The sequence below is a fragment of the Notechis scutatus genome, chromosome 2 (assembly GCF_049901735.1).
Source record: "Notechis scutatus isolate UNSWTSFEM ecotype Mainland chromosome 2, rNotScu1.2, whole genome shotgun sequence".
Classification (NCBI taxonomy): Eukaryota; Metazoa; Chordata; class Lepidosauria; order Squamata; family Elapidae; genus Notechis; species Notechis scutatus.
In genome coordinates, this window is record NC_142010.1 from 215,579,258 (window position 1) to 215,607,168 (window position 27,911).

General features: G+C 35.7%; 1 protein-coding gene across 2 annotated transcripts; it reads right to left on the reverse strand.

The window, feature by feature from the left end:
• Nucleotides 1-27,839, reverse strand: TNFAIP8 (TNF alpha induced protein 8). Of its 2 annotated transcripts, none has more exons than XM_026673571.2 (2): nucleotides 27,722-27,839; nucleotides 1-2,320 (listed from the first exon to the last, which is right to left on the reverse strand). In XM_026673571.2, coding segments are annotated over exons 1-2 (567 nt in total). In that variant the 5' UTR covers nucleotides 27,723-27,839; the 3' UTR covers nucleotides 1-1,754. The 2 variants fall into 2 exon arrangements, with proteins under 2 accessions (XP_026529356.1, XP_026529347.1); XM_026673562.2 differs by lacking the exon at nucleotides 27,722-27,839 and adding an exon at nucleotides 14,062-14,180.
• Nucleotides 27,840-27,911: the final 72 nt, after the last annotated feature.

Here is a 27,911-nt window from a genome sequence, read left to right on the forward strand (position 1 = left end):
TTAAAAATTGGTCTGGATTTTATTAAATTGCCCATGTCTGCAATGATAGAGAAAATCATGCATAAAACTTAAAAGAGTGCAAATGTTCTTCAGTTTACTCAGAAAATATAAAAAACGTCTGAAAAAGAAAAAGTAAAAATTTTCAGCCACTTGCTTGAAGTGTAAAGCATTACATGTTCAACATTTTTTCAGCAGTACAAAGATTAAACAAAATTATTCAAGCTGCTGCAATATATTTTCCAATATTTGCTATATATTCAACCTACATGATATATACATTGGTTTCTGAATAAAACAAAATTACACAAATATTACAAATTTGGTTCACAGACTTGTAGTTTCTACATCCAGATTACTACCCATATCTTTTCTAAGAATCACTACATTCGATAAACTTGCCCTAAAAATGTACATACAGGTAATCCTTAATTTAGAATTCATTGTTTAGCAATTGTTGGGAATTACAATAGAATAGAAAAAAAGTGGCTTACAACAGGTCCTCACACTTAACAATCATCACAGCATCCCTATGGTCAGGTGATTTAAATTTGAGTCCTTGACAACCAGCATGTATTTACAATAGTTGCAGTGTCCTGGGTGATGTGATTATCATTTGTGACTTTCCCAGCCAGCATCAAAAAAAAATCAAATCACTGCAGGAAGCCAGATTTGCTTAACAACTGTGGCAAAAAACTTCACAAAACTGGGTATGACTCACTCAACAACTGCCATGCTTTGGATGGAAATTGTGATTCCAACTGAGGTTGCAAGTTAAGGATTACATGTACATGTAGATGACACACCTATTCCAGTTTCATCTTTTCTTGAACAATTACATCTGAAAGGACATTTTTCTACAAAATATAACCGGACGCAATTATATTTTAACTATATATGACATAGTCCTATTAAGCATGTTTAGGATGTAGAGGATGTCTGTAAATTTTCAGTGATTGTCAAATACATACACATTGATAAATAATACAAAATAATTCCAGAACAGATGAAGAAATCAAATCATAAAGCTAAAATCATAAATCATAAAGCTGATTAAAGAAAGGTTCACGAAGCCCAGTCTTATTGCCCTGGAAGTATATAGGTTTAGTTCAGGGTTTTTCAGAAGCACATTATGTGAAATGCTGTCCTTTCTTATTGCAAGAATAGCTAGAGGACAGCAACTTAAAGACTCTATTATAATATGGGATAGAACAGTGATGGAAAAAGAAATTCACACCTCTTAAATTATTTTCTAGTGGAAGCCCTGAACATTTTAAAAAATGAAGCTCTAGACCTCAAAGAGCCATGACATTGTTTCAATAGTATAATTATGACAATGTAACTTAAACATTTATGCATAGTGCAGACAGTTTTAAATGAATTTTAAAAGGTTTTGTTAAATCTGTTCAGTCTAAACTTCATTCAACATAGGTAGCACACAGCTCTCTGTAAGTATGCATAGACACAATCTGCAAATATTTTTAGAATAGGACATTTTATTATCCCTGCTATTTTATGAAGTCCTATTTATTTTGAGTAGTCCTGTTTTATGGCTTTATAAATCCATATTTTAAAGCATAGTATTCTCAAAAAAAATTGAAACAGCAAAAATGTAATTCCAAATAAATAATCTGTTGAAGAATTTTCAGTTGACATTAAATTCTTCTTTGTCTAGCATGTCTTCATTCTTTCATTGGCTCCTTAAGACATCAACAATATTTAGCCTTTGATTATATAAGCAACTGATAATGATATAACTAAATATTGTCTTCATCTAGCATTTTGTTGACGCCATCACAAAGCCTCTGGAGGTGAGTCTTGTAAGATCCAAATGGATTGTATAAGGCAGCCAAAAATTCACAGTCTGAGAAATGATCAAACACATGGTTGACACGTCCATGAGATTTTGCAGTCAGATGACGATGAATTATTTGATGAAGTAGATCTCTACAATCATTTAACAATTTTGATAAAAAATTCCTGTCAAAGGTATAATCCACTTGATAGAAGCTCACCACAGTTTTAGCCAACTGGTGAACCTTCTTTTTGAACTTCTCCATGAGTACAGTCTCTTCCTGATTAAACTGATTATTCCGGTGGAGGACTGCTAATTTGATAACAGTCTTAATGAGATTTTTAATTATCTTCTCAGCTTCCTTCTTGTTTTGTATGTATTCCTTTGTCACTCGGTAGAGTTCATCCAACACATCACTACTGGTGTCATCTATCAAAACAATTGCTATTGATTTGGAAGCCATTTTGCACAGAATTTTCTTTTGGGCCTGAATGGCCAAACTTTTGGAGTTAAAGACATCTGTTGCCACTAGAAGAAAGCAAACAAATACAAATCAGAAATTTCAGTCATTTTCATGTGAATTACAGTTGAAGCACTTTAAGAACTCTACAAGAAAGAATAAAAGTACAGTAACTATTTTAAAGTATTTTTTATAATGTACATATATTTCCTGTACAAATGAAAACCCCCCACCCCCATACATCTGCAAAAATAAATTGATTACAAGGAGCTATAGGACTATGAGTATTGCTTTATTTAATATACATGTAAACAAAGAATATCACATGAATATAAATTAACAAAATTGTATATTTTTGTTTTGTAAAACAAATATTTATTGAGTTGTGTTAGACATAACACTATGATCTAAAGGTCCATCTGAAAGACTCCTACAGATCAAATCCTGGAACTTGGAATATGTCTAAGAAGTCCTAATATTACTCATCATAAAACTATGCTATTGCATACAGTGTAAACAATTTATTTAATGGTAAATGATTTCTCCAAGTTTATATACCAGAGAAAGTGTTGCAATGTATTACAAATATACAGTAATTAATAAGATAGAAATATATTCATGTGCCCTAAACCAGGGACCTCCGACCACTGTGCCACAGACTGGTATTGATTTGAGGCCTGTTAGGGACTGAGCTCTACAGGTGGAGGTGAGTGGCAGGTGAGCCAAACTGTGCATGTGCGGAATCTAGATTCCACACATCATCTCCTCCCACCACCCAGTCTGTGGAAAAATTGTCTTCCACAAAAGTGGTGCCTGGTTTCAAAAATATTTGGGACCACTGTCCTAAATCAAACAGGTTTTCAAAGATAGCTAGTTCCTATAAAGAATATCAATGTTATGATTAATCAGAAGATTAACAGGCATTTATGTTCCTATTTAATTCAAATGTTTGATCCATATGTTTAAAATTAGTTATTCTAAAATATTTGACGTTTTTCAAAAAGCAATTCTCGCATATTATTTCTTTTTCTTCACATACTCTACATACCCATATATAACTTACTTAAGGTACTACTGTGCTTTTCACCATTTTGAAATTTTTTCCACTATAATACAATTCTTATAAAATTGCCTTCAAATGATTGGCATTCTAGTTGATGAACCAACTAGGAAATCCACTTTGGGTGGCAACAACTGCATATTACTCTCCTTTACACTTTATGTCTGAGTATTTCAGCGAAGCTCAATATTACAATTTAGTTGGTCTTTCTAAATCTCTGCAGCATGTTGATATAACATTTTCACTTCCTTGAAGAAAACAGCGAAAGGAAGTATCTCTACTGAATAAAGTACTGAAATATAAAGCAACAGTTGAAAAAAGACAAAACGTTGCTTTACCAGCTTGGCATTGATACATCTGGTTTAACTTATTCTTTTTATAAGATCTTGAATTAATTAATAAAATCTGTTTTCATATTTGTTTTTAATCCTCCATTTTTGTTTTAATGGATATATTTCATTGTAATTTTGTATTTATGAATGGTACGTTAGAGGTGCAAGCTAATATATTAAAAATGTTAATACAATGCCTAATTAAATAGTCAAATCTATCAGCATGCTCTTTCTTCTGGACAGCCATTAATTATCACAAAGCTTTGTGTTTGAACTTCCTGCATTATACAATGTATAGCAAATATTTAGAGGTCTGGTGCAAATACTCATATCAACAGCTCTGCAAACCAGAATCAGGCATTAAATTAAACTGATAGTAATTACCGAAAGCCAAAGATTCAGTGCATCAAGTTTAACACTTTAATTTTGCTGGAAAGCCTCAGGGGTTTGAATATGCAGCAGATCCTTGTAGTAGGCAATGATTGTTGTCATGCTTATGTTAATGCACAGTAGGATTTATTGTTTTTAATTCTGAGATGTAGTTACATTTTCATTTTATTTTTATGTTATTTATAAGCCATTTAAAGGCTTTTTGGAATTGCAGTAATCAACAGATAATTTTAAAAAGTTTAAATGCCATAAGGAGTTTTTAAAAAAGTGTTACCAAAAGTTTAGTTGTTTTGTTACACAATTTTACTGGCATGATCTCAGAGCTGTAAAAGATGCAATTCACAACCCACAATTGCCTAACTCCACACAGAGTGACTGCATTGTCAATAGCTACACTGTTTTAGGTTTCTCCCTTTCTGCTACCTCCTCAAACTATGGATATATCTATACTCCTTCTTTCAATACTGTATGTTTTTGATGGAGTATTCCAAGAAAAGCATATTACAGCAATCAATTTTGTCTCTGAAATAATGATTTTCCTTTTTTTACTGGAACAGCCTGAAATGTCTTTCAGGTCAGGCAGCAGCTCTCCAATTACTTCACAGAAAAAAACAAATAATTCAAAGCAAGAAGTGTGAATTTAGGATTGTATTATAAAAATAAGTATTTGACCCTTCACTTATCTGAATAGTTTCAACCTCTCAAGATAATTCATGGGGATTAAGCCTGCTGCTTGTAAATCAATCTCCTTCCCACAAATCAAACATTTATCCCACAAATGTTCAGTTTCATAAGAATAAGAACATTTGTAGTTATTTGCAACTTCTTGGTACCCTGAATTCATTCTTATTTCACCTAACTACTTCCATGGACAATAATTTACCACAGGCAATTCAGCAAGCAACTGTTGAAAAGGTTAAACTAAACGTTTTATCCAGCTGCAAGCAGATACATTGAGTGGGAGCTTCAGACTTTGCATATGACTTACTGTTTCTCAAGCTTTAATACAGATATTGCTTCAGAATACTTATGGGAAAAAATGGGAATGCTACATAGGCAGAACTTTATAGAAGAAATAAATCTTTATTCAGGAAAAGGAGTGAGAACAGGAAGGGGAATACAGAGAAATCAAGACTTGCTTTTTGATTATTTTCTCCTGGCAACTCTGTTGAAGTCTTGCCTTTATTTCTCCACTTGAAAACCAAAGGAGATTGTGAAAGAAAATTGTGACAGAGTATAGAGTAAAACTAACTGGAGAAGAAGAACTAAAGAAGGAAGTTCTATTATAGAAACTGCCCATTTTTTAAAAGACAATTTTATGAGTATAGCCAAAAGCCAAACAGCATCCACAATGAACTAAAGAAGTATCAACAGTTTTGGGGGAACCCACAATGTATTACCAAATAATACTATTTGAAAATTATGATGCTTAAGGGCACATAAAACAATTCATGGGTGCCGAGAAAATTAAAAACAAACAAGGAAGGTAAAAAGAATATGTTGAAATAGCTCTTTGACCATGTATAGAAACCTTCAAGTTATTTTTGCACCTGCTTGTCAAAAGTCCAATGGGTCAAAGATGTATCATATTTTTAAATACGTAGCTGCTACAGCAAATGTTATGTAAATTTACTTCTCAAATACCTTTTTTGAACATAAACAAATGAACAAATAATGCAATTCTGAATGCATTTATTTAATTGTAGGATACACAGCTTGTCCTCTTATATGACATAAGATGTTCCAGAAAAAATAGTATTATATAGCCTGGGCCTAATGGTTACAAGTCAGCTGAATTATTAAGGTGAACATTTATGGCCTACTGAGAAATAAATTATTATATCTGGATATCTAGTTTGTACAGAATTTTATTTTTACCACTTGGCTGTTTATTTGCAAGATTTTACAACATTACAATTATTGCTGCTGACAATAAATCACAAGACGGTAGCTATAAATGTTCTTGCTATTCTGAAACACACTAATTCTGCTAAGAGAAGGGAGACATGGTCTATTAATAAAGTGAAAACATTAGTTATGATTAGTTTCCAGTCTAGTAGCAAGGCTGGCACTGTTAATAGAATTACATATTTATGTGTATACCTCATCTTTTAAAACATATATACAGGTAGCCCTCGACTTACAGCCACAATTGAGCCCAAAATTTGTGTTGCTAAGCAAGACATTTGTTAAGTGAGTTTTACCCCATTTTATGACCTTTCTAATCCCAGTTGTTAAGTGAATCACTGCAGATCTTACGTTAATAACAGTTGTTAAATGAAATTGGCTTGCCCACTGATTCTGCTTGTCAGAAGGTTGCAAAAGATGACATTCCCCCCAGACATTGCAACTGTCATAAATATGAATCAGTTGCCAGGTGTCTGAATTTTGATCACGCAACCATGGGGATGTTGCAATGGTGGTAAGTGTGAAAATGTCATTGTAACTTCAAACAATCACTAAATAAATTGTTGTAAGTCAAGGACTACCTGTATATCATCATTTATTTGCAATTTTAATGTCTGACAGACTCTGTGTCACTCATGTACAAGATAGAGGGGTTCTTATCTGCTTTGGAGATACAGTGTGTATATTCTAGTTGAAACAAGTGTAGTATAAATAAAGAATAGCATGAACCTGTTCACTTTTCATTCTTACTGTACAAGGAATCTGAACAATAAGTTATTCAAAACAGTGGTGAAACTATTTCCTTTCTTTTTACCTTCCTGAAAGAAGTTCTTTTAAAACATGATCTGTAAATACTAAAACTACATTTTTAATCTTTCAGAGGGAGGAGACATACATATATTGGTTGGCCTCTATGTGTGTATGTGTTGGTAGAACTAATAGAAAAATAAGGAAAAGGTCATTTTTCAAATCAAGTAATTATCTGAATAAACTAAATTAGTAATTAGAATTGATTTTGCAAGTCCCAATTACATTCAATAATAACTGCACTTTCTCAAATTTCTGTTATCAAGGCAAACTTATTCTGAATAAAATTAAAACAGGCACATTCTTCCATTATGTTTTTGAAAAGAATATAAGCTAATAACTACTCCAAAATCTGTCAGCCTCTCCTGAATTTAAGGCTCCCTAATTCCAATGCAATATTTTGACTACTACATCAACTGGCTTTCCTTAGAACTGGCTTTTCATCTTTTTAAACATATTGTTCTCATTATGTTATATTCTGCTGTCCTTTCCAAGTGTTAAAGTTAAGTAGACATAGTGGTTCTCAGGCCAGAGTTGACAAATACAGAAAATTGTGATATAGTAATCACTTAGCTTCAAGGCCAAGCACTAAGGATATATTAATGAAAAGAACAGTAGGAAAAGGTAAGGGTTTGAGCTACCATAGCTATAAGAAGCATTGGTACATTCACACTAGCGGAGACAATCAGTTTTTTTTTAAAGGTTTCACTTTTGTCTGTTCTTATTTAGCTGAATTGCATCTATTATTAACTGTTATTAAGTTTCCCTGTATATAATTAAATATTCTAACACACCTTTCCAAAGGCTTGTGGTTTCCAATGAATGAATTGGGCCACAAATTCTTTAAACATGACCACCATAACTATATCATGCTAGACAAGTAAGAGGAGAATTCTTACACATCACAATCAATGAATTTGATATCAGTCCAATACTGAAACAAGAGGCAGGGGGGAAATGTTTCTTTCATTCAAAGTAGAGTAGCTTCTAGCGCATTACATTGTCCGAGAGGAATAAAGAGGCATAAGAATTTGAACCATTATTTCATTGTTGTAGTCAATCCATGTTCTAACTGCCAGCCTCATACTTTCAAGATCTTTCACATACCTCTCCTCTTTTGATTTCTCTCTCTTGGCACCAAAACCGCATGTGAGTTGTTATGAAATTTTATTTCATAATATCGGTAGACATCATTTAGTGACTGCCTCATTTAGCAACTGTTTCCAGTTACAACAGTGATGGAAAAGTAATTTTATGATTAATCCTCACATTTACGACTTTTGCAGGTCTGTAAAGCAAAGAAATGCTAAAGTAAGATTGTAAGTACAGTCACATTTACACTTACAAACTGCTTCGCTTAATGACCAAGTTATTGGTTTTAAATTGTGGTCACTAAACAAGGACTTCCTATATATTATTTCTCCAGCTGAATGTTGGAACAAAACAACTTTCAGCCTTGTTTTCCAAAATTATGAATCAGAGCTTCATCTTCTTTTTTTACAGCTAAGCAACAAGTTATACCAAGGAGTAGTTTACTGCAGAGTTTTGCTCTTGAAATCCTTCTTTATAACATGCAGCCTTCCAAAAACTAGGTTTATGACATACAGCCTTCAAGGATTATCAGATAAACTTGTAACGTAAAAATGATAACTTGTGACAGATATTTTATTAAGACTGTAAAGTTGGGACTCAAGTATCCTGCAGAATAGTGTTTTATGAGGATGTATGCTTTTAGTAAACATTTATTTAGAAGACAGTGGCCCAATATAAGATAATTCAGAAGATATATAAGATGATAATTCAAATCATATTTTATTCAGTTGGTGAGTCCAAGCCTTACCCTGTTTTTTGCAGCTTATAAACATGACTTATTTTTGTGGATTATTAACTAAATTTAAGCGAAAGGTTTATGGCTGGAAATACTGTAATGAGAAGAGCACATGGCATTGGTACTTGTTCATACATTCATAAACCATCAGCTAATGCTGAGAACAAACACTAATTTCTGGTTGGTAAATGCAGCTGTGATTCCAGACAATCTACAACAGGGGTGTCAAACATAAGGCCCGCGGGCCAAATCCGGCCCGCCAGACCTCGTCTGATGGCCCGCGGTGCCGCCGCCAGCCTTGCAGCCTCCCCCTTTTTTTTTTCAATGAATTTACTCCGTGCCTGCACGGAGTAAATTCATTTTAAAAATGGCTCAAGTTAAAAAAAAAAAAAAAAATTTACTTACCTTCCGGGACCTGGCCCGACTTCTTCCTGCCCCGCACTGCTCCCTGGGTGTCGGACGTGACGTCATCACGTGACGTCCGGCCGACATCTCCAGGGATCAGAGGAGCGCGGACGCCGCGGAGAGGAGCAAGAAGAAAGAAGTAAAAGAAAGAAAGAAGTAAAAGGTAAGTAAAGTAAATGGAGGGGCAGATGGCTGGGCACTATAAAAGGGGGCAGTCCAACAGCAGCCTGAAAGCGAAGTTCCAGGATGCGACAGTCGACGACTTTTACCGTCTCCTCCCCCCTGCTTTGATGCCACAGCTCCAACTTCAAGCTGCACGTGTTCTGTCCATGTTTGGGAGCACTTATCTATGTGAACAGATGTTTTCAGTCATGAATCTGAACAAGACCAAGCTCAGATCACGCATCACTGATGATAACCTCCATGCTGTTTTTGGATTGCTACAGCACAAGACCTAACGCCAAACATCGATTGACTGACCTTAGGAAAACGATGTCAGCCATCTAGTCAGTAAAGTTAAAAAAAAGGTAATGCCTTGTGTTTTCCATATGTTTAATAAACAGTGTTTGGCAATATTTGTATGTTTAAAAAAAAATTAATGTTTGTTACCAAAAAACATTTTTCAATACATTGTACAATAATTGTACATTTGAATATCTACTTGTCATTATTCTGACTATGTTTCTGCTTTCAGAGCTTACATTATTACAAAAAACAGTAATAATTGAATGCAGTGACATTAATTTATGATAATAAAGAGTGGACACATAGACCTACAGATACAACCGGCCCTTTGATGGGGACCAAACTGCTGATGCGGCCCCCGATGAATTTGAGTTTGACACCCCTGATCTACAAGATCATTTGTTCTCAGTATTCTTTTTCTTTTCTGGCATTGCTACATGGAAGCAATCAGAACATTTTGCTTCCATTTTAAATTAACCACTGCTTAATGCATCTTTCAACTCTTCAGCTATAGTCACAGTTATTCTTCACAATTAACTTCATTCTTAGCTTTCAAACAATTGAGTAAATCCATTTTCATATTGAATTCTCTGTCTAGGTTTACACTTTATATATATTTTAATATACTTTTGATTTGAGATTGAGAATATCATTTGCACAAGATTAAGTAATTAATTAAGCCAATATCATAGTCACACTTTCAATATTTATATTTGCTTTTACATTGCATTTGCTATAATCACCAAGCCTTATCATGTTACCTAAGAGTTAACCTGTACAGGTGTGCTTAAAGTAGTTTTAGCTTATCTTGAAAATAAGTAAGCAATGTTTATCAGGCCATGATTAAAAAGTAGTATGTATTTTATACACTAGAAATATGTGATGTAACTTTCATCAAAACATAAGCTGTACAAAATAGCAGGCATAGAGTCCTTTTGCAGCAACAATAAAACAACCTAGGCGGTGGCTCAGTGACTAAAATGCTGAGCTTGTCGATCAGAAAGGTTGGCAGTTTGGTGGTTCAAATCCCTAATACCACATAATGTAGTCAGCTCCGGTTACTTGTCCCAGCTTCTGCCAACCTAGCAGTTCTAAAGCATGTAAAAATGCAAAAAGAAAAATAGGACCACTTTGGTGGGAAGGTAACAGCGTTCCGTGCGCCTTCAGCATTTAGTCATGCTGGCCACATGACCACAGAGACGTCTTCAGACAGCGCTGGTTCTTCGGTTTTGTAATGGAGATGAGCACTTCCCCTAGCGCCGGAATCGATTAGCATGCGAGCGGAACCTTTACCTTTATCTTTAATTTGAAGATGGCTTATTGGCCCACAATGGTAGAAAAAATTGAAATATATTAATAAGTTTACTAACATTGAGACCTGTTTGAGAAAATGACTGGCGAGAGATTTCTTTGTAATGTCAGGTTGGTTCACTACAAGCCAAATTTCAAGTCCACTCTTGTGCTGGGCAGTTATGTGATGGCTTGACAGAATGGTTTATTTTGATGGGCATTGAGAGGGATCAGGAACAACAACTGTACCTAATCTTTGGGTAGATGTGGAAGGACATCTCCTGATGGGCCAAGGTGTGTTTCTAGCATGGAACTGAGAGTAAGTGGTCTCCAGGAAACAAATTGCTTCTATTGTCATTCTTAAAGCCCAGAAAATGCCTCCAAATATCCATGCTGAAGCTAATTTCAGTTGATGGGGGGAAGGGGTGGAGAAGAAGAGGAATCAACATAAAGGCTTTAAATATACCAATTCTAAAAATGAAATAGAAAAATGAAGAAGATACAATTCCAGGTAAGCTCAGACAATTGGATAGTTTTAGAAAGAAATGAAATCACCAAGTCAGAATAATACCAAAGACTGATACTATAACTCAATGCTTGTTTCTCAGACTTACAACCCACTTGATGGTTTGGCAAGATAGCTTTTTACCAATGCTTTCCACTATCTAGGAATAGTAGAGGGCAGTTCAAGCATAATCACCCTTCAAACTGATCATCCACCAACAATTGTTGTTTCTTTATCACAAAATGTAGGATAACTAAAGAATTTCATGCTTCTGGAGTCATAAGCTAAAATAGGGCTGGCCTGGCAGGCCAGATTAGGCCCAAGAACTGAAAGCTACAAATTCCTGATATATAAAAGCTAGAAAGCATTCTGTTGGCTATTTCAGCTATTCCAAATGGAAGGAAGTAGCTGACATAGTTATAGGTCTTCATTCGACCAGTCCCAAATATGTCATAAGGCTAGTGTGTTTTGCACAAAGGAGAAGTGCAACCAAAGAGAGGAAAATATTTGTTCAAAATGAGCTAGAAAACAAATGTACTGATCAGGATATTTTCCATCTCTAAAAGACAAGAATTTGTGTTATAGTACATTATATGATATTTCACTTAGGCTGTATGCTTGATCAATACAAAAGTTCTATTAATATTTCATAAACTAAAATGCAATGGAAAATAAGGATAAAACACATCTCTGGCAGTGGTTCAATTATAAAGATCCAGTATAATTGCTCCTTAATTGTAGAATCAGCAGTGTGTTACTCGATGCTATTTTTACTCATTAAAAGTTTAATATCTGATTCTTCTTCTTCTGGAAATTGTACAAAAATGCATAAAATGTAACTTAATGATATTTACAGCTTTATTACTTTGGAAGATAATATGTATATTATATATATATTTAAAGCCCTCATCCAGCAGTTTATGAAACAGTTAAAATAAAAAACAGATGCACGTAACATAACAGCTGAAATAGAATTAGGAGCAGGAGCCATTAACTAAACACTATTTAAACCCAACTGGCTTAGGCAAATAAATAAAAGTTACTAAGTAATGGCTAATGGGATTGATGGTCCCCTTAGAAGTATATCTTTACCAACCATCCATTTGTTACTACTTACTCAAGGCAGTAATCCTATAGAGATTTATCTAGAAATACATTTTCCTTAATCCAGTGAAATTTGAAGACAAATAAAATGCATTGCATGCTTTGTAATGGAAGGAGTATCATTCAAAAGATATCCATGAGAAACATACAGAATATTGCCATCAGACACATATATCCAAAACTTTTGTGGTGTAAAGTGTGATTATGATTATGTCCCATCAAGTTAGTCTTAGTGACCACATAGATTTTTTCCATTAGGTGTAAAACCATACAGCAACTCAACTGGAAAATACCCTAGAAATTAATTTAGATCTGAACCGGAATTTCAGAATCACCACCGTTATTAAAATATCATAATCTAATGTTTCATATTTTTAAAAAAGCAAAATAGAAATATAAATTTAATTTTCATTGGAGTCAAAGCCACTAGTTTTTCTTCATTGTCCCTGTGTTAGTTTCAGCTGTTTTTTTTTCAAAAAAGAAACAATGAATTGTTTCTTCAAGGTATTGATATGACTATAATTCTCCTGAACACAGATAGCTGTGCTAATTTAGGCAACTGAATTTGCAGGTAAAGTTAGATTACTATGTTTTCTTCCTACTCCTTGTCTTGTCATGACATGCATGCTGCTTACTCATCTACTACACAAAAGAAGTGAAATGAGTATGGTGGAATGCTAGATTCTAAAGCAGTTACAGGAAAAGGGTTTAGCATAGTTGTCTGGATTTAGATTCAGTTATTCCCTTCCCTGAACAGAAAGCACTACCATATGGGAGCATTTGAATAAATTTGTTCCACCAGTTACACTAAATTTAGTAACTTTTGCTCAGCCAAATGGCTTGAATCAGAAACAAACACACTTTTAACTCACATTACATACATGTGGAAAATCTTACTATTGCAGGGATTGTCAGATTAGAAGAAAGCAGCTCTCTGCAATATTTTGAAGTTCCCTAACTCACTATCAAACTGATGATCTGATTAGTGTGGTTTATACCAGCAGCTTATCTGGCTTTTTAGCAAATCAGGAAATATGAGCTGTTTAAAATATGCCCACGTTTTCAGAGATATTTACCCTCGCTTTGGACTTAAGCACGCTATTGCATTAAATTTTCAGGGGGAATTTTGTCTTCTTTCACCAGACAGTTCTATCCCAACCCAACCCACATTTACGCTGGTAAATATTCAGTTTTCTTGGAACGTTTCCAGATCTTCCACATGTTGATCATACCATGGAAAGAAAGGAACGCTATTTCCCTTTTGACAAACTTTGCCACAGTTATACTGTTATTCAATTCAACATGCATCAACCAGTAAAACTGTTTCTCCAAAGCTCCTTCTTAAAATAACGATCTTGCAGTTCTCTGAATTACACAACTTCCTTTTACAACAGTCCGACGGTGTTCAAACTAACATACTGTATATCGTTTCCCTTTTCAAGCCATTGTTGTCTTAGGCATACAAAGCTTCTAAAGCTTGTGTATGCTTGTCGTTTTGCAAAGAACAAAATATCCTTGGTGCCAAGGGCTTAGTTGCTGCATTTTCAATGAAATGCAGATAGTTGTCTTCAGATTCCTTTGCTTTCTCTCCCCTCCCTTAAAACAGTTCAGCATTACAGCAAATACAAATCTCTATTCATCATCTCCAAGAAGCAGCTTTGGAAAACAACACTTTAAAAAAAACTCCTTGGAAGCAATAAAAAGTAAAAGCATACCTTCTTTGGAATCATCTACTTCGGAACCCATGATATCAATCTAAATCTTTGGAGATGCAGATGACGTGCCTGTTTGAAAAGCAGCAAAATGAACTTCTCAAAAGAAGAAAAGGGGGCTGGGACTAAGAGAGGAAAAGTTTTGTGAAAGCAGCCAATGAGAGCTCAGCGGTGCTCCAAAGTCCCACCTCTTGGAGAACAGTCTGAAAAAGAGCACCTTCAGACACCCCTTTTATTTGCCAGAAATGGCTGCCTGTTCAGCTCAGTGTGTGTGAAACCACTGCAAGGCAAGCAGCAGCAAAGGCATGCCCAGTTTTTAAGTATTGTTTTATAGACTGACAAGCAATGTGAAGCCACATCACACAAACCATATAAATTGTCTTGTTTCTTCCATCTTTGTTGTAAAAATCAGTCCACATTTTTTTTTAAAAATCAACCCATAATTTTTGCTAGAATTTTAGTACAATAAAGAGGGTTTTTTTTTAAAAAAAAAATCTTACTTGTCATACATTATTGCTTTGTGCGTTCATTTCTAGGATATCACACTAAACCATGACTGGTGATCAGCAGTCTACCTAAACACATACAGATTCAGTTTGCAAAAACATATTGGGAAAATTTGTTTGTTTTCACAGTTCACTCTATCAGCATACTTATTTGTCAAGTTCCTGGGGACCAGCCTAAGGGGCAGAGTGATACATTAACTATGATTTGTCAAACACTGCAACAAACCTTACTTACGTGGATGCACCTAATCTGAAGACTACATTAGATCTTCATTCTTTAAACAGACAAATCCAGCTCCACTAACCATACTACAATAACATTTGTGACTGAAGCCACAGTCCCACTTTGATCATATGCCCAAAGTGAATGATAATGCTTAATAAACCACATAGAAAGATCTTCAGGATGATGCCAACCTATACAAGCTAAAATGTCAAGGTTTATCGATTCTAATCGCACATTATTCCAAATTATATTTTATTTAACTAATGCTTCAAGCAACTTATTTAGCCTACAATAAACAAAGAGCTACAATTCAGCATGATTTGTAAGCCAATTTCTTTTCTTCTTTACTTCCTCTTTTACTGCTTTGGGTGTCAATGGAACTAAAAAAAATTAAGGAGGTCAAATCAATTGATTGTTGTTTTGGCAGATTCAGAGACAACATCCCATGGGAAAGGGCAACTACTTTCCTTCTTCCTGATGGCCAAATTATAAGGAGAGGGAACCCCACTAGGTAAACCAGACCAGAAAATCAACTCTACATGAAGGCTAAAGCTACTTTTATTAAAATTGGCTAGAATAAGAGAACCTTCAAGTCAGATTGGGTTGTGCCTGTATCCCTATAAGAGGTATTTCAAGGTAGCCAGTGGCATCCACAAATATTCCCAATAGCAAACCATAATTTGTAAATTCAGGTATTACAAAAATTATAAAGGTTTACGGATTACAGTTTGCCATTGTGTTTCTACTGTATTCAACAAGGCTGGGCAGCATTTTCAGATTCAAAGTGGAAAATGTGATCTTGGAAAACTCTTGGAAGATCTGTTTGCAACTCCTGGAAACAGCTGTGTCATTCCCAAAAATCCTACAGCTATTGCAGGATCCTGGGAAAAGGTAAATGTTAAAGTTGCTGCGGATTTATTTGCTTATTCACATATGTATTTCTTTAATACTATGTTGGCTTAATGCAACATGCAAAGCCAACATAGTCATTGTAAGTTTTTCAACAAATCATGCTTTTAAAAAGTTTGGAGTGACATTATTTACAATATTTAGTCCTGAATTAGCTTAACAAGTTGTTTCATATACATACCTGAGTGTTTGTCCTGTCATGTGACACATGGCTGTTTCTCTGTGCACAATCTCCACCAATTGCTTTACTAGTGACATGTCTAATGTATTTTCTTCATGAGTTCTCAATAGGTATTACTAGGCTTTTGTGAAGACTTAGAAATGAGAATCTGAGGCTAAAATTGAGCCTGGAATAACTTCTATGTAGCCATGATACACCTGACAAATAACTCAGCAACTTAAGACTAATGACTTTTTATGCAACAATACACCTTGACAAACAAGTGACTATTATGGCTCCATATCCAAAGGCATTTCCATATTTTTAAAGCTGAGCACCATCCCCTAGAGTCACACACGACTGGACAGGAAAAACCTTTACCTTCTTTAAAGTAGGTATAAAACTAAAGGATATACACTAATCAAATTTTGCCACCGGAGATTCAGATTTTTCTAAGAAATAGTTCCAGATGATCCACTAGCTTCTTGAACAAAAATAACCTTGGTAATTCATCTAGATTACTATAATAATCACTTTATGGGGTTACCTAACTTTCAGGTAATGTAGAATATTAATGCTTCACTATGAAGCAGTTTGTAAGACTAGTGTCATTCATATTATACATAGTCTCCACAATCTGCTTAGGCTGTTCAAAGTTCAAGTTTTGCCAGCTTTTTAAAATATGTTAATTTAAAATTTAATTTAATCATTCTTGCCTCCTCCTAATGTTTTTAAACTTTTATATATAGCAATAGCACTTAGACTTATATACCTCTTCACAGTGCTTTACAGCCCTCTCTAAGCGGTTTACAGAGTCAGCATATTGCCCCCAACAATCTCAGTTCTCATATACTGTTTTATATTTTTAACATCTTATTGTACACCAGCCAGGCTCCACTTTGAAGGAGCTAGGCAGTTCAGAAATGTGAATAAATAAATTTACAGAATTATTTGCTGCTGGATCCATTTTATTAAATTTTGCCTAAGACCATTTTTGCTTTACAAGCCTGTTTTTTTTTTTTTCAACTTGCACTTCTGAAATGCAAGAGATGGACAATCATAGACCCAACTGTAACTCCAACTTCTCATGGTTGGACGAGAAGCTCAAGAGAGTCATATGAGGACTGAATGGGAAATAATGTCTCCAATATTATAAGCCACCAATAGATGGCAATGCTGATAAGGTATATTTGAAACTTTGGCATCTGCTTTAACATCTGTTCTTTTACTTCAGTTAGTGGGAAGATGCTGTAAGAAAAGTTGTGTTACTATTGTTCATGACACTAAGCCTGGCATGAGTACTCATCACTTTAACCAACATGCCATGGTTGAATTCTGTGTAATTATCAGAGATTTAGTTAGTTTGATGTCAATTTATTCATACTTACTGAAGAATCAGCCTTCTTCCTACTAGGGGCATTTACTTCCTAATCCTGAAAAACTCGTTAATTGGTTTGCCTTGTTCTTTCTCTTTTGAGGCCTTGTTTTGAAAGTGTTGTGTTGAGAAACCCAGAAAAGTTTAGAATTCCTGCAGCTTCCCTGGGGACATTGCAAGTCCAAAGCCAACCGGCAGGTAAGCAGCTGCTATTGGATGAGGATGGGAATAAGTGTGTGTTGAGACTGACCAATGCAGTGTAAGCACTGTGAGACTGGGGGAGATTGTGTAGGTGGAATAGACTTTCCTGAGGAACTTGCAATCTTGCCTGCTGGCTTCTCCACTGACTTTCTCCCTGCAATCACTAACAACTTTACGATTTCTGCTGGCTTTCCAATTGATTTCTGGGAAGCTATCAGGAAACACTGGAAATGAGGTTCATATGGCTGTGGCTGATCTTGACAGCCCAGAAGTAGTGCTAAAATAGCAACAGTGCAGTAGCACTGAATTGGCCACACCCTTCCCAAATTTCATTCCCATAGGAGTCATGGATTCTGTAAGTTAGCCAGTTTGAGTTATCTTGATTCAAAATTATTGCCTATACCAGAGCTGTCAAAGTCACAGCCCATGGGTCGGATGCGTCATGTGCTGGCCATACTCATACCTGGTTTAGCGAAGGGGAGAAAATTCCCAATATGTCATGTGATGCCACCTCATGATGCAAGTTTGACACTCCTGGACTATACCTTCCAAATTCACCCAACTAAAGATTACAAACAGACATGAGAGTTTTAGTAATATGTATGTTCCCATCTTATAACTTGTCTTCCAGAATTTACTACATTAAAATAAACTTAACTGGTTCTCGTCTTCCTAAGGCAGAGAAATAAATTGTGTCTGTGATATCAGCAAATAAGTCAGCTTACTTAATTGGGTAAATAAACAATGAAGGCAGGCACTTAATTTTGGCTATTTAAAAGCCTGCATTTACTTGGATATTAAAAGCATATAGCCTCAGACACAAAAGAGAGCAAGTTAAGCCAACAGGCTAGAAACTGGAAGATTGTGAGTTCTAATCACACCATAATCATAAAGCCAGCTGAATTTCCTTGAGCCAGTGTCTCTCTCTCAGCCCCTAGGAAACAGACATTGGCAAACCACTACTGAAAAACCTTGGCAACAAAACTGCAGGAACTAATCCAGGTAGTCACCAGAAGTAAAACAAAACAAAACCCTGACACAGAGGCAGAAACACACACACACACACACACACACACACACACAAACTACTGGTTTTAGCCTTTTTCCTGAAAATTACCTTTAGAAATTGACAAATATTAATATTTATTATTCTAATTGTAAATGCATCTGGCATCTTTAAACTATGATATGGAAAGTAAAGGAAATGTGATTAAGTGATTCTAATTGCAAAGTTAAGTGATTCTAATTGCGGAGCATTGCTTGTAATTGGATCTTTGAGCATATCTACTTAGATAAATGGCTGATATTCAATAAGCTAATAGGAGAGAGATTGAAATAACAGTGTGAGGAAGGTAGAGCTTTAATTCAGTCAGTCAAACACGAATCTCATCTTTGGATAGTAGGAGACAAGATATCATGAGTTGAGCAAATGATCAATCCCAAATTATCCTCCTTTAGACATATTATGCTAAGACCTAGTTCTCTAGAAGAGACTACATTCTGGGAAAGGTAGAAAGAAAGAGAAGAAAAGGAAGACCATTAGCATCAGATGGACTTAGTTATGATGGTGATGACTGTACTGTTGGAAGACCTGAAGGACCAATTAGAATTTTAAAAGATTTCTGAGTTTGGCCATAGAAAAAAGGGAACCCCGGTTCTGTGTGCATATTGTGTGTAATGTGCTAAGAGAAAGAGACAACACCAAACTGATGACACATAATCAATTTCTTTCACTGTATGCTGCAAGGCAATGTTATCTGCCACATAAACTATCTAGCTTTAAATTGAATATCCCCCCCCCCATTTGATAAGTAATCATTTCATGGAAGCAAAAAGATACTTGGTACAAAATTAAGGTCATTTCTTAGTAACCTCATTGCAATTATATATCACTATAAGAATTTATTCCAGTTAATATTTTGTGAAGGTTTATTAAAACACTTGATTTTTAGAATAAGCATACAAGTACAATAAAAACCTTGATTTAACAGACATCCTTCTCCCTCTTACTTAGCAGACTTGGGATGCAATGGGGAAAAAATTCTACCTGGGAATTGTCTCCAAACTTCCTGATACACACACAACTTTTAATTCTATAATATTTGTAGAGGTTTGACAAGCCCTTCACATGTAAGGTTAGTGCTCTCTGAACTTGGTTGTTTTCTTGCAGATGTTTCATTACCATTTTCAGTGTTAGAAAGAAGTGGGAGTTTGTTCTCTGTTTATGGTGGGCTGCCCTGTCGGTCATGGAAGGAATGTTGACACTGACAGGGCAAGTCTGACAGAGCAAGCCAGAGAGAGCAAATCCCACTCTCTTCTAGTAGTTTACCCAACTGAGCACAGGGTCTGAGCCTGTACTTATATTCTGATCTTATCACGTTGAACTCAAGGGCTAATAAATCAGCAACCCCATGTAAGGTTGATGTATTAAAATATTATTAGAATGGAGAAACAGATAATTACATTTATTACTTAAATTGGAATTGGAGAATTTCTAATCTAAGAGTTTTATACAAAGAGTCCTAGACTTATGATTGCTTACTCAGGAACTGTTTGAAGTTATAACAGACCCCCCCCCCCAAAAAAAAACCCATTAACAATCTGGTTTCAAGTTCCAATGGCTACTCTTCCCACACTCATGTGACTATATTTTGAGCACTTGGAAACTGTCTCACATTTATAGGTGTTTGCAAAATCCTGCAGTCATGTGATCATGACTTTTGAGGTTTTTGCCAGAAACTGGCATTTACTTCTGGTTTCTCATACAAAGTGACCCATAGCAAACAATGAATTCACTTAACAACTATGGGGTTTGCTTGATGACCACATCACTGTCTTTATGACCATTGCCACCTGTACACATACACGTACATCTACATGTAGATATCAACACCTACTCTTTCACAGAACTTCTTCAATATAGCCAAGGTTGCTGTGGAGAAAGGTCAGAATTCTCCAGGCTATCCTGACTGCTATCATGACTATCATAGCTGCTGCTGATTTTATTTGTTTGTTTATTTAGTTTATATGCCGCCTATTTTGCTATTGACTCTGGGTAGATTTACAAGATGAAAATGACAATATAGCACATTAAACAATAAAGTGATAATATTTGCTAATTTTAATGTTAGCATTTAAGTAAAGAAGGAACTAATGCAATGGGTGGTGGTGGAGTTTTCTTTTAGTAAGTATTGTTTCTGCAAACCCTGTGATCATAAAACCACCTAAATCAGAAATGAAAGTATCAGATGTTCTACTTTCTGTATTTATAAGTTTCTATAGTTACTGGAACTTGGAGAAACAGGGCTTTTAAAAAATCAGCATTATGAGCTCATGAGTTGTCAAGCCTTGAGTAGCAGCATAATACCAGACACTCATTTGTTCATATTTGAAACAAGAATTATACTGTTCCTTTTGATTTTCACTAGGATTAAGGCAACTACCATTGCAAAGGTTCTGCATCTGTTCCAAAGTCAATGTGTTGACTGTGTTGCCAGCAGTTTACAATTGAGCTACATTCAAGGAACCTATAATGCCATATTTAGATGGATAACTGAAGATATATTTGCTTCTTTGCCTATCAGCCAATAAACTAAAAATTTTCAGGACATTACATTGGCCAGTGACTTTTTACCTCCAACCTTAGAAAGTTCCTTCTTGATACAGTTCCTGAGCTGTAGAATTCACATTTCATTTAGTTACTGCCTTGCAAAAGCTCAATATCTGGTCATCTTTTCATTGGGTTAAATATGTGCTCTGATGTTTTCTACTCTATATCTTATTATAAATGTGCACTACTAACTTGTTTTAATTGTTTAATATTTCTAACTTTTTAGAAGGTCTTGCTGCCAGCTTTTTTATTGCTAACTCACTGTAAATTAGCGGCTTTTTAAAAATGTCATTTGTTCTTGTATGGCTAAATGGCTTAAAAATTTTGGTTATAATACTGTCAGGATTTCGGCAGTTACTATGCTTGATCATAGTATAAATTTGTAGGTGTATCTTTTTTTACATATTATGCAAACTCTGTCTTTACAATTGAATGAGCTCTGTATACCCTCCTGGATAATTTATGATTCAATACTGTATGTCTTACAAATCAGAAAAAAAAAACCTGGCTTGAGTAAATCACATGTTAGTGTGTCATTCAAACACAGACATTTGAGGAAGTTATGATGAATGCTTCCCCAAACCTACACTGTGCCTCATTGACACTAACTGAATCTTGGAACATGGCCAGATGGACTGCTGAAAAAGTAAGCATGTCTCAGAATGCTTCTCTCTGGTCTCTTCCACATCAGTCCCTACCTGTAGGTTGCTATGCTTGATATTCCATCTTTTTTTTTTCTCCTTTCCACTGGTTGATTAAGAAATGGGATAATTTTTAAGCCATTGAGGGGGAAGAGGTTTTTCAACTGAATGCAAGATAACATGGAGGAGAAAAACTTCTTAGTAATTATCCTTAATGATTAATTGGAAACCTCAAGACTGCAATGCACATACTTAAAGCTGAATCAAGAGGTACTTAAAATAGTGCCAGCTATACTACTTAAATCCTTTGTTTCCATATTTAAAGTTGGAAGCGTATTTGGATATATATATATATTTGAAAGCTTCAAAAGTAATTTGTATTAGGAAGAAGACCTTCCCAATAGTGGCCCTTCACTTTTGAGAACTAGTTTTCAGTTGACGCTCAACAGGTCTATAAGTGGAGACTAAAAATTCAAAAGTTTAATTTGGCTCATAACTGAATTGGAACTCTAATGAGTCCTTTGACACAAAACATGTTTGAATCTTGTCCTCTATCCTTTTAAATCAAGTAAACAAATATTGATTTAAAATAATTTGATCAAGCTACCTTAAAAGGTTTAAACCATATTGTTTTGTTTAATTCACTTTTATTTTTCTAATGAGTTGATTTATGTTCTAATATGAGCTCTTAATTAAAAAAAATATTTAAATTGTTTCTGATCAATTTCAAAAGTTGAAAACTGTGGCTGTTTGTGGGAAAGTCAACCTTAGCAATACCGTTCCTCATTCTCAAAGGAGTCACCACCCCATCAGTTATTTTTTCATTTATCACATGACATTTTTTTGTGTGATTTTTCTTCCATACTTAGAATAAAAATGGTGCATTGATGATTTTTATGACATACTAATTGAATTATTTAATCTACTTGCACAATCATCAGGAAACTAGTTGCAAAACCTGCTATATTAATTCAACCTAGGAGCTAAGTAAATAAATTTCTATTTACAGTGGACAGACAAGAAATAAAGCAGCAGAGTAAATGAGGACTACATAGACAAATCCTAGAAAAACATTTTCCCCCTGTTGGGATAATTTTTCTTTTCAGATTTATATTGCTTTTCATTTTAATTAAAATCTTACTGTACAGTAATCATTATTAATGCTGATACCATTAAAAAAGAGGAAATGCCAAAGCCAGTCTATAAATGTTTCATAACCCAGAGACTCACACTGGGAGCCTACCTAATCTCAGCAGGACAATTGTTCTGCAAAAGAGAATGTCACACATCTTCTGCTTGTTGTGTTTGTAAAAACTGAAACACTGGCTAGCAAAGCCATCTCATACAAATCTCATATACGAATGAGTAATGGTTTGAGAATGCCAATTCCCAACACAGATTACAATAAAGACGAGTGTGAGTAAATGAGTAATTTCATTCAGCAGGGTAGTTTTTTCTCAATACAAATAAAGGGACTAGAACCTTTTATGGTGGGATGCAACACTGGGGTTACAGCGGCCCTTAGTTTATCTTTATGTAGCTCTCAGTTTAATAGTTTTGTAGGCAATTTTATGTATAAGAAGTATAGAACTCTTTTCCTCACACAGACAATTCAGTATTTCCTCTGCTGGTTGGCATTTATAAGCACTGAAGTTCAATACACCAAAATAGAAGCATATAAAGCAGTGGTGGGATTCAGATTTTTTTTACTACCAGTTCTGTGGGCATGGCTGGTGGGTGTGGCGTGGCCTGGTGTGCGTAGCAGGAGAAGGATACTGCAAAATCTCCATTTCTCCCCACTCCTGGGGGAAGGTAACTGCAAAATCCCATTCCCTGCCCATCCCACTAACCTGCTTTCCAGCTCCGTTCTCCTGAGCAGGGCAACAAAAGATCCAGCCGATCAGCTGGGACTCGGGAGGCAGAGAATAGATGGAGGCGGGCCAGTCAGACGTGGTATTTACCGGTTCCCCGAACTACTCAAAATTTCCATTACCGGTTCTCCAGAACTGATCAGAACCTGCTGAATACCACCTCTGATATTAGGGATGATTATTAGTTCATCCCATTCACACATGATTTAATGATTCAAGTGAATTATATGAAAAAAATATTTTTTGTTATACCAAGTTTCATATTTAGCTTTTAAAATGTTTTTTTTAACTGACTCAGCTAATGAACTTGCTTACCTATGATCTTCCTTTTCATTTGTGTCAGAGAAATTGATGCCTTTGGGATGCATCATTTTTCAAGCTCTTTATGAAAACTAAACATATCACATGAAACCTGTCCATTCTAATGCAAAGTATCCATCACTTCACCACTTGGGTAGCAACTAGAAAAAATATAAACTTTTGATAATATTGCACAGAATTAGTTGGATTTTTTTAAAAAACCCTAAACTTTAGGAGTGGCCACTGGAAATAATAGTGTGCTACCCCCTTTAAATAATTTAAAATATTCAAATATCTTTGACTGAATCCCAAAGCAGCTGCCTAGTTTAAATTGACAGTAAATAAAAAAAATATTTCAAATTACCCCTCATAACATACACTGAAGCGTTCAGCCAATTACGAAAACAGCTATGCATGCTAGGGAAAAAATAATTAAGGCAAGATGCTTATTGGTAACGTTAACAATATATTGCCAAGTTTTCTAATCATCTGCTGTTTTGTAGCCTATTTTTATGTAGCCGTAAAAATGAGCAGGAAAGATGGCAATTCCCTAGAGCAGCTCTTCATAAACTACATGTGTTTGTGTTCATTTTATCGTCCAACTGAATAAATCAAAGTCAAGAAAAGTAGAATTTCATGTGACTCATTTTCTACCCAGTTTCAAGGTAATATCTGAAGACAGCTACTTCTGAACTTTTATGTTATATATCAATTTATTGTAGAAGTGCAAGATTTTGCTGCAGCAAAACTATTAATCTCCAAAGTACAACAATGCTACCTTGAATAGTAATGGAGTTTTTAAAAATATGGAATCAATTGTTTAAAGAATCAATTGTTCCAGCTTCTCTAATGTAACTTGCGGTTACATTCTCTATTTTTGTTCTCTACTCTCATCTTAAATATATAATTTGGCATCACAATAAAAAGTACACTTATGAAACTTTTCATTTCATTTGAGAACAGAGATCCAAAACCTCATATTCATGTACTTAACTATTTTACAAATGAATATAAAAAGTTGTACTTTTACATGGCATTAGGTGTTATGGTTACATAACAGGAATAAAGCTCTATGGTAATAAATAAACATTTGGCATTACAGAGAAGACAAAAGTTGCTAAATTAATTTCTATTCAAGTAATGGCAATGACTCTCCCCAAGTATGCCCTGATGTGGACGTATATGATACTTGTTTCCATCAACAATGTATAAGCCAGATTTCTGAAAGATTCCTGGTAAAATAGAAAAAGAAACAGACTTGAATAGTTTGAGGACTTTAGGACACAAAATAGTAGAATCAGATCTTCAAAGGAAAGGAAATCTCCAATCAGCAATCTTAGTGGATGCTGATCTCATAACTGAGACAAAGTTGTTTAACTTTCTATCTAGCGAAGCAATTCATTTTATCTATTTTGAGTTAGGATTTTAGGGATTGTTTACACCACCCAATAATTTTGCAAGCATTTGTCCCTCTACCCCCACCCCACCCCAGCAATAGCTCAGAAACTCATCAGGCTTCTGTAGTATTAGAATCCTTTATCCTACTATTACGAGAGGAAGAATACTGGGAAAATCCTTCCTTTAATGATTATACAAATCATAGCCTCCAGAGCAAAACATAATCCCTACACAAACTCACCCAAAACTTTAGAAAAAAGAGAAAATCAGTGCACTTGTATCTTTTCTGAGACTTCCTGATTCTATTGCAGCAGAACACCATTAAACCACAGATTATAGACATGTTCCTACTTCCAAAGTCTGTCAAATGACATACTTGGGCCTTTAAGATATCATTAGGCACATTAAGCACTAAAAACATGATTCATTCACTATTTAATAATGCTTTAGTTTGAATAATTACAACTCAGAGATTCATTAATAAACTTAGCATTTTTTTCTTTCCAAAATTAAAAGGATACTTTTCCCACACTTTAAAAGTTCTAAAAACTTTTTATATACGAAGTTGTAAATCTGTCAGATATCTCAAAAAGGGAAAACAAGAAATTATAGTATTTCAAATATAGAGTAGAATATAACTTATTGTATTGTACCTTACTGAAACTTTAGTGCTTTTACAACTACCTGTAAAAACACAGATACGGCCAAAAGTAACCTGTCTGATGTTTTAAATCAGAACCAGATCCAAACAGAGCGAGTATGTTATGGGTTCTGTCTAGGGAACTACATCTGGCAAGTGGCAGTGAGCCATTTCTGCCATGGCACAGCATTGTGGAATCACCTCATCAAGGTGAGATTGGCATCATCATTCCTTTTATTCCCCCTGAAGACAGTGAGCTTCCAAAAATCACTCAAGACTGGATTATGTCAGCAAGCCTGGGAACTAAGGGTACAGGTGATCTAATGATCACTGTTAACTTCCCTTCATCTATTATTTTTAATCTCAGTTCTTATAGTTTTTAAATAAAGGTAATGATTTTTGATGTTTTAGTTTTGTACGCCACCAAGTTACTTGCCATATAAGATGGGCCACTAAATTAATTAGGCAAATAAATAAAAGTTTTAATCACAACACAATTTACAACACAATAAACTGGTATCTAACAGTTAAATGCCTGGTCCACAATCCTATTCAGTCATACTACTTAGAATTAGATCCTATTGATCTCTTTAAAGGAATTTTTTTTGAATGGAGTTAAAAACTACAGTTCAGCATTTGAACAGTTGACCACCATGATGCACAGGAACACATCTCAACAATGATAAAAGCCAATTTAGATTTCTACAACCAGGTGTCCCTCCAATTATGAGGAACTACAATTTCAATCAATAGCTGCCTTTCTCATTGATTGTGGTATTTGCAGCTTCCGGAGGCTGAAAATCACCAAACCTAGGAAGTTCTACATTTAACAGGTTGCTTTGGACAATACAGATGTCAAATTTAAAAATGAGCTGTTCTCCCCTTTTTCTGAGAACCCTACTAGCTTCTGGAAAACACAAAGGCATGCTTCCTGCCTCAGTTGATATTTCTATTAACAGCAGAATCTTCATTTAAAACAGATATTTTCTTAAATTTTTATCCTGCTTTTATTGCTTTACAAGTAAGGGGTCATACATAATAATCCCTCCTCTTATTTTCTCTGCAACAACCCTATGAGGTGAGTTGGTCTGGGCAGTGGTGGGTTGGGGAAACTGCTGGGGGGGGGGGGGGGGGGGGAAGGGATGGGGGGGGGGGGGGGGGGGGGGCAACCCAAAGATTCCGTGTCGGTGAAGCGTGGGTCGGCAAGGACAAATGAGGAAGGGAGGAGGGCAGCGGCCGTCCGCTCTCGGCTCGAGCTTTGGTTTCGTCGCCGGGCGGCGCTGTTTTTTCCCCCCCGCCGCCAACTCCCTCGCCGCCTTGGTCTGGGTGAAAGTGACTGGCTCAAAGTCGGGACTAGAACTCAGTCTCGAGGTTTCTAAAACAGCACTAACTGACTCTCCATATTGGCAGCATTTGGTTTGAAGATTTAGCTCGGATTGTGCTTCCTACATAGAAGCTTTCTCCTTCCTCGCTTTCTTAGTCCTATTCCTAGTTCTGGTTAAAAAAAAAAAAAAAAATACACACTATGCACTATGCAACGTGGGGAACGCTAATAACGTATAACGAATTGCAATTAATCACAAAGCTAAGAACCAGAGACTTAAAGCAAAGAAGAATTTAACTTGAAAACGGAGACTTGACTGCTTATGAAAAGTCTCACCCACAGCCAGCCAAAGCTTTGGGCGAGGACCACCCACTCATCTCCGCCTTTAGTGCAAACGTGAAACGTTGCTAAACCCAAGGAATTCTGTCGCCTTCCCAGCTCCACCAAGTCCTACTATGGGGCCCCAGCGCTCCCCACCGGCCTTAGCATCAAAACCGCTTACTATGTGCTCCGTGGACAGCGGAGATCCCAACGCATATGCCAACAACTCAAGGTAGTTCCAACTCTCCGAGGCTCTGGAGAGACGAAGGAAGGGGAGGGAGGCGGGGCATCAGAAGAAAAGGAGGCGGTGCTGGAGACTTCGGGCCAATCGCTGTGGGGGAAAGGATCAAAGAGGCGGAGCGGTGAGCTGG

What these genes read in the sequence shown, in the direction of transcription:
- TNFAIP8 (XM_026673562.2), bottom strand. Translation starts at nt 14,092, where the DNA reads ATGGGTTCCGAAGTAGATGATTCCAAAGAAG. An exon ending in AGTAGATGATTCCAAAGAAG is followed by an intron (nt 2,321 to 14,061) that starts GTATGCTTTTAC and finishes GCTTTCTTCTAG; the next exon opens with TGGCAACAGATGTCTTTAAC.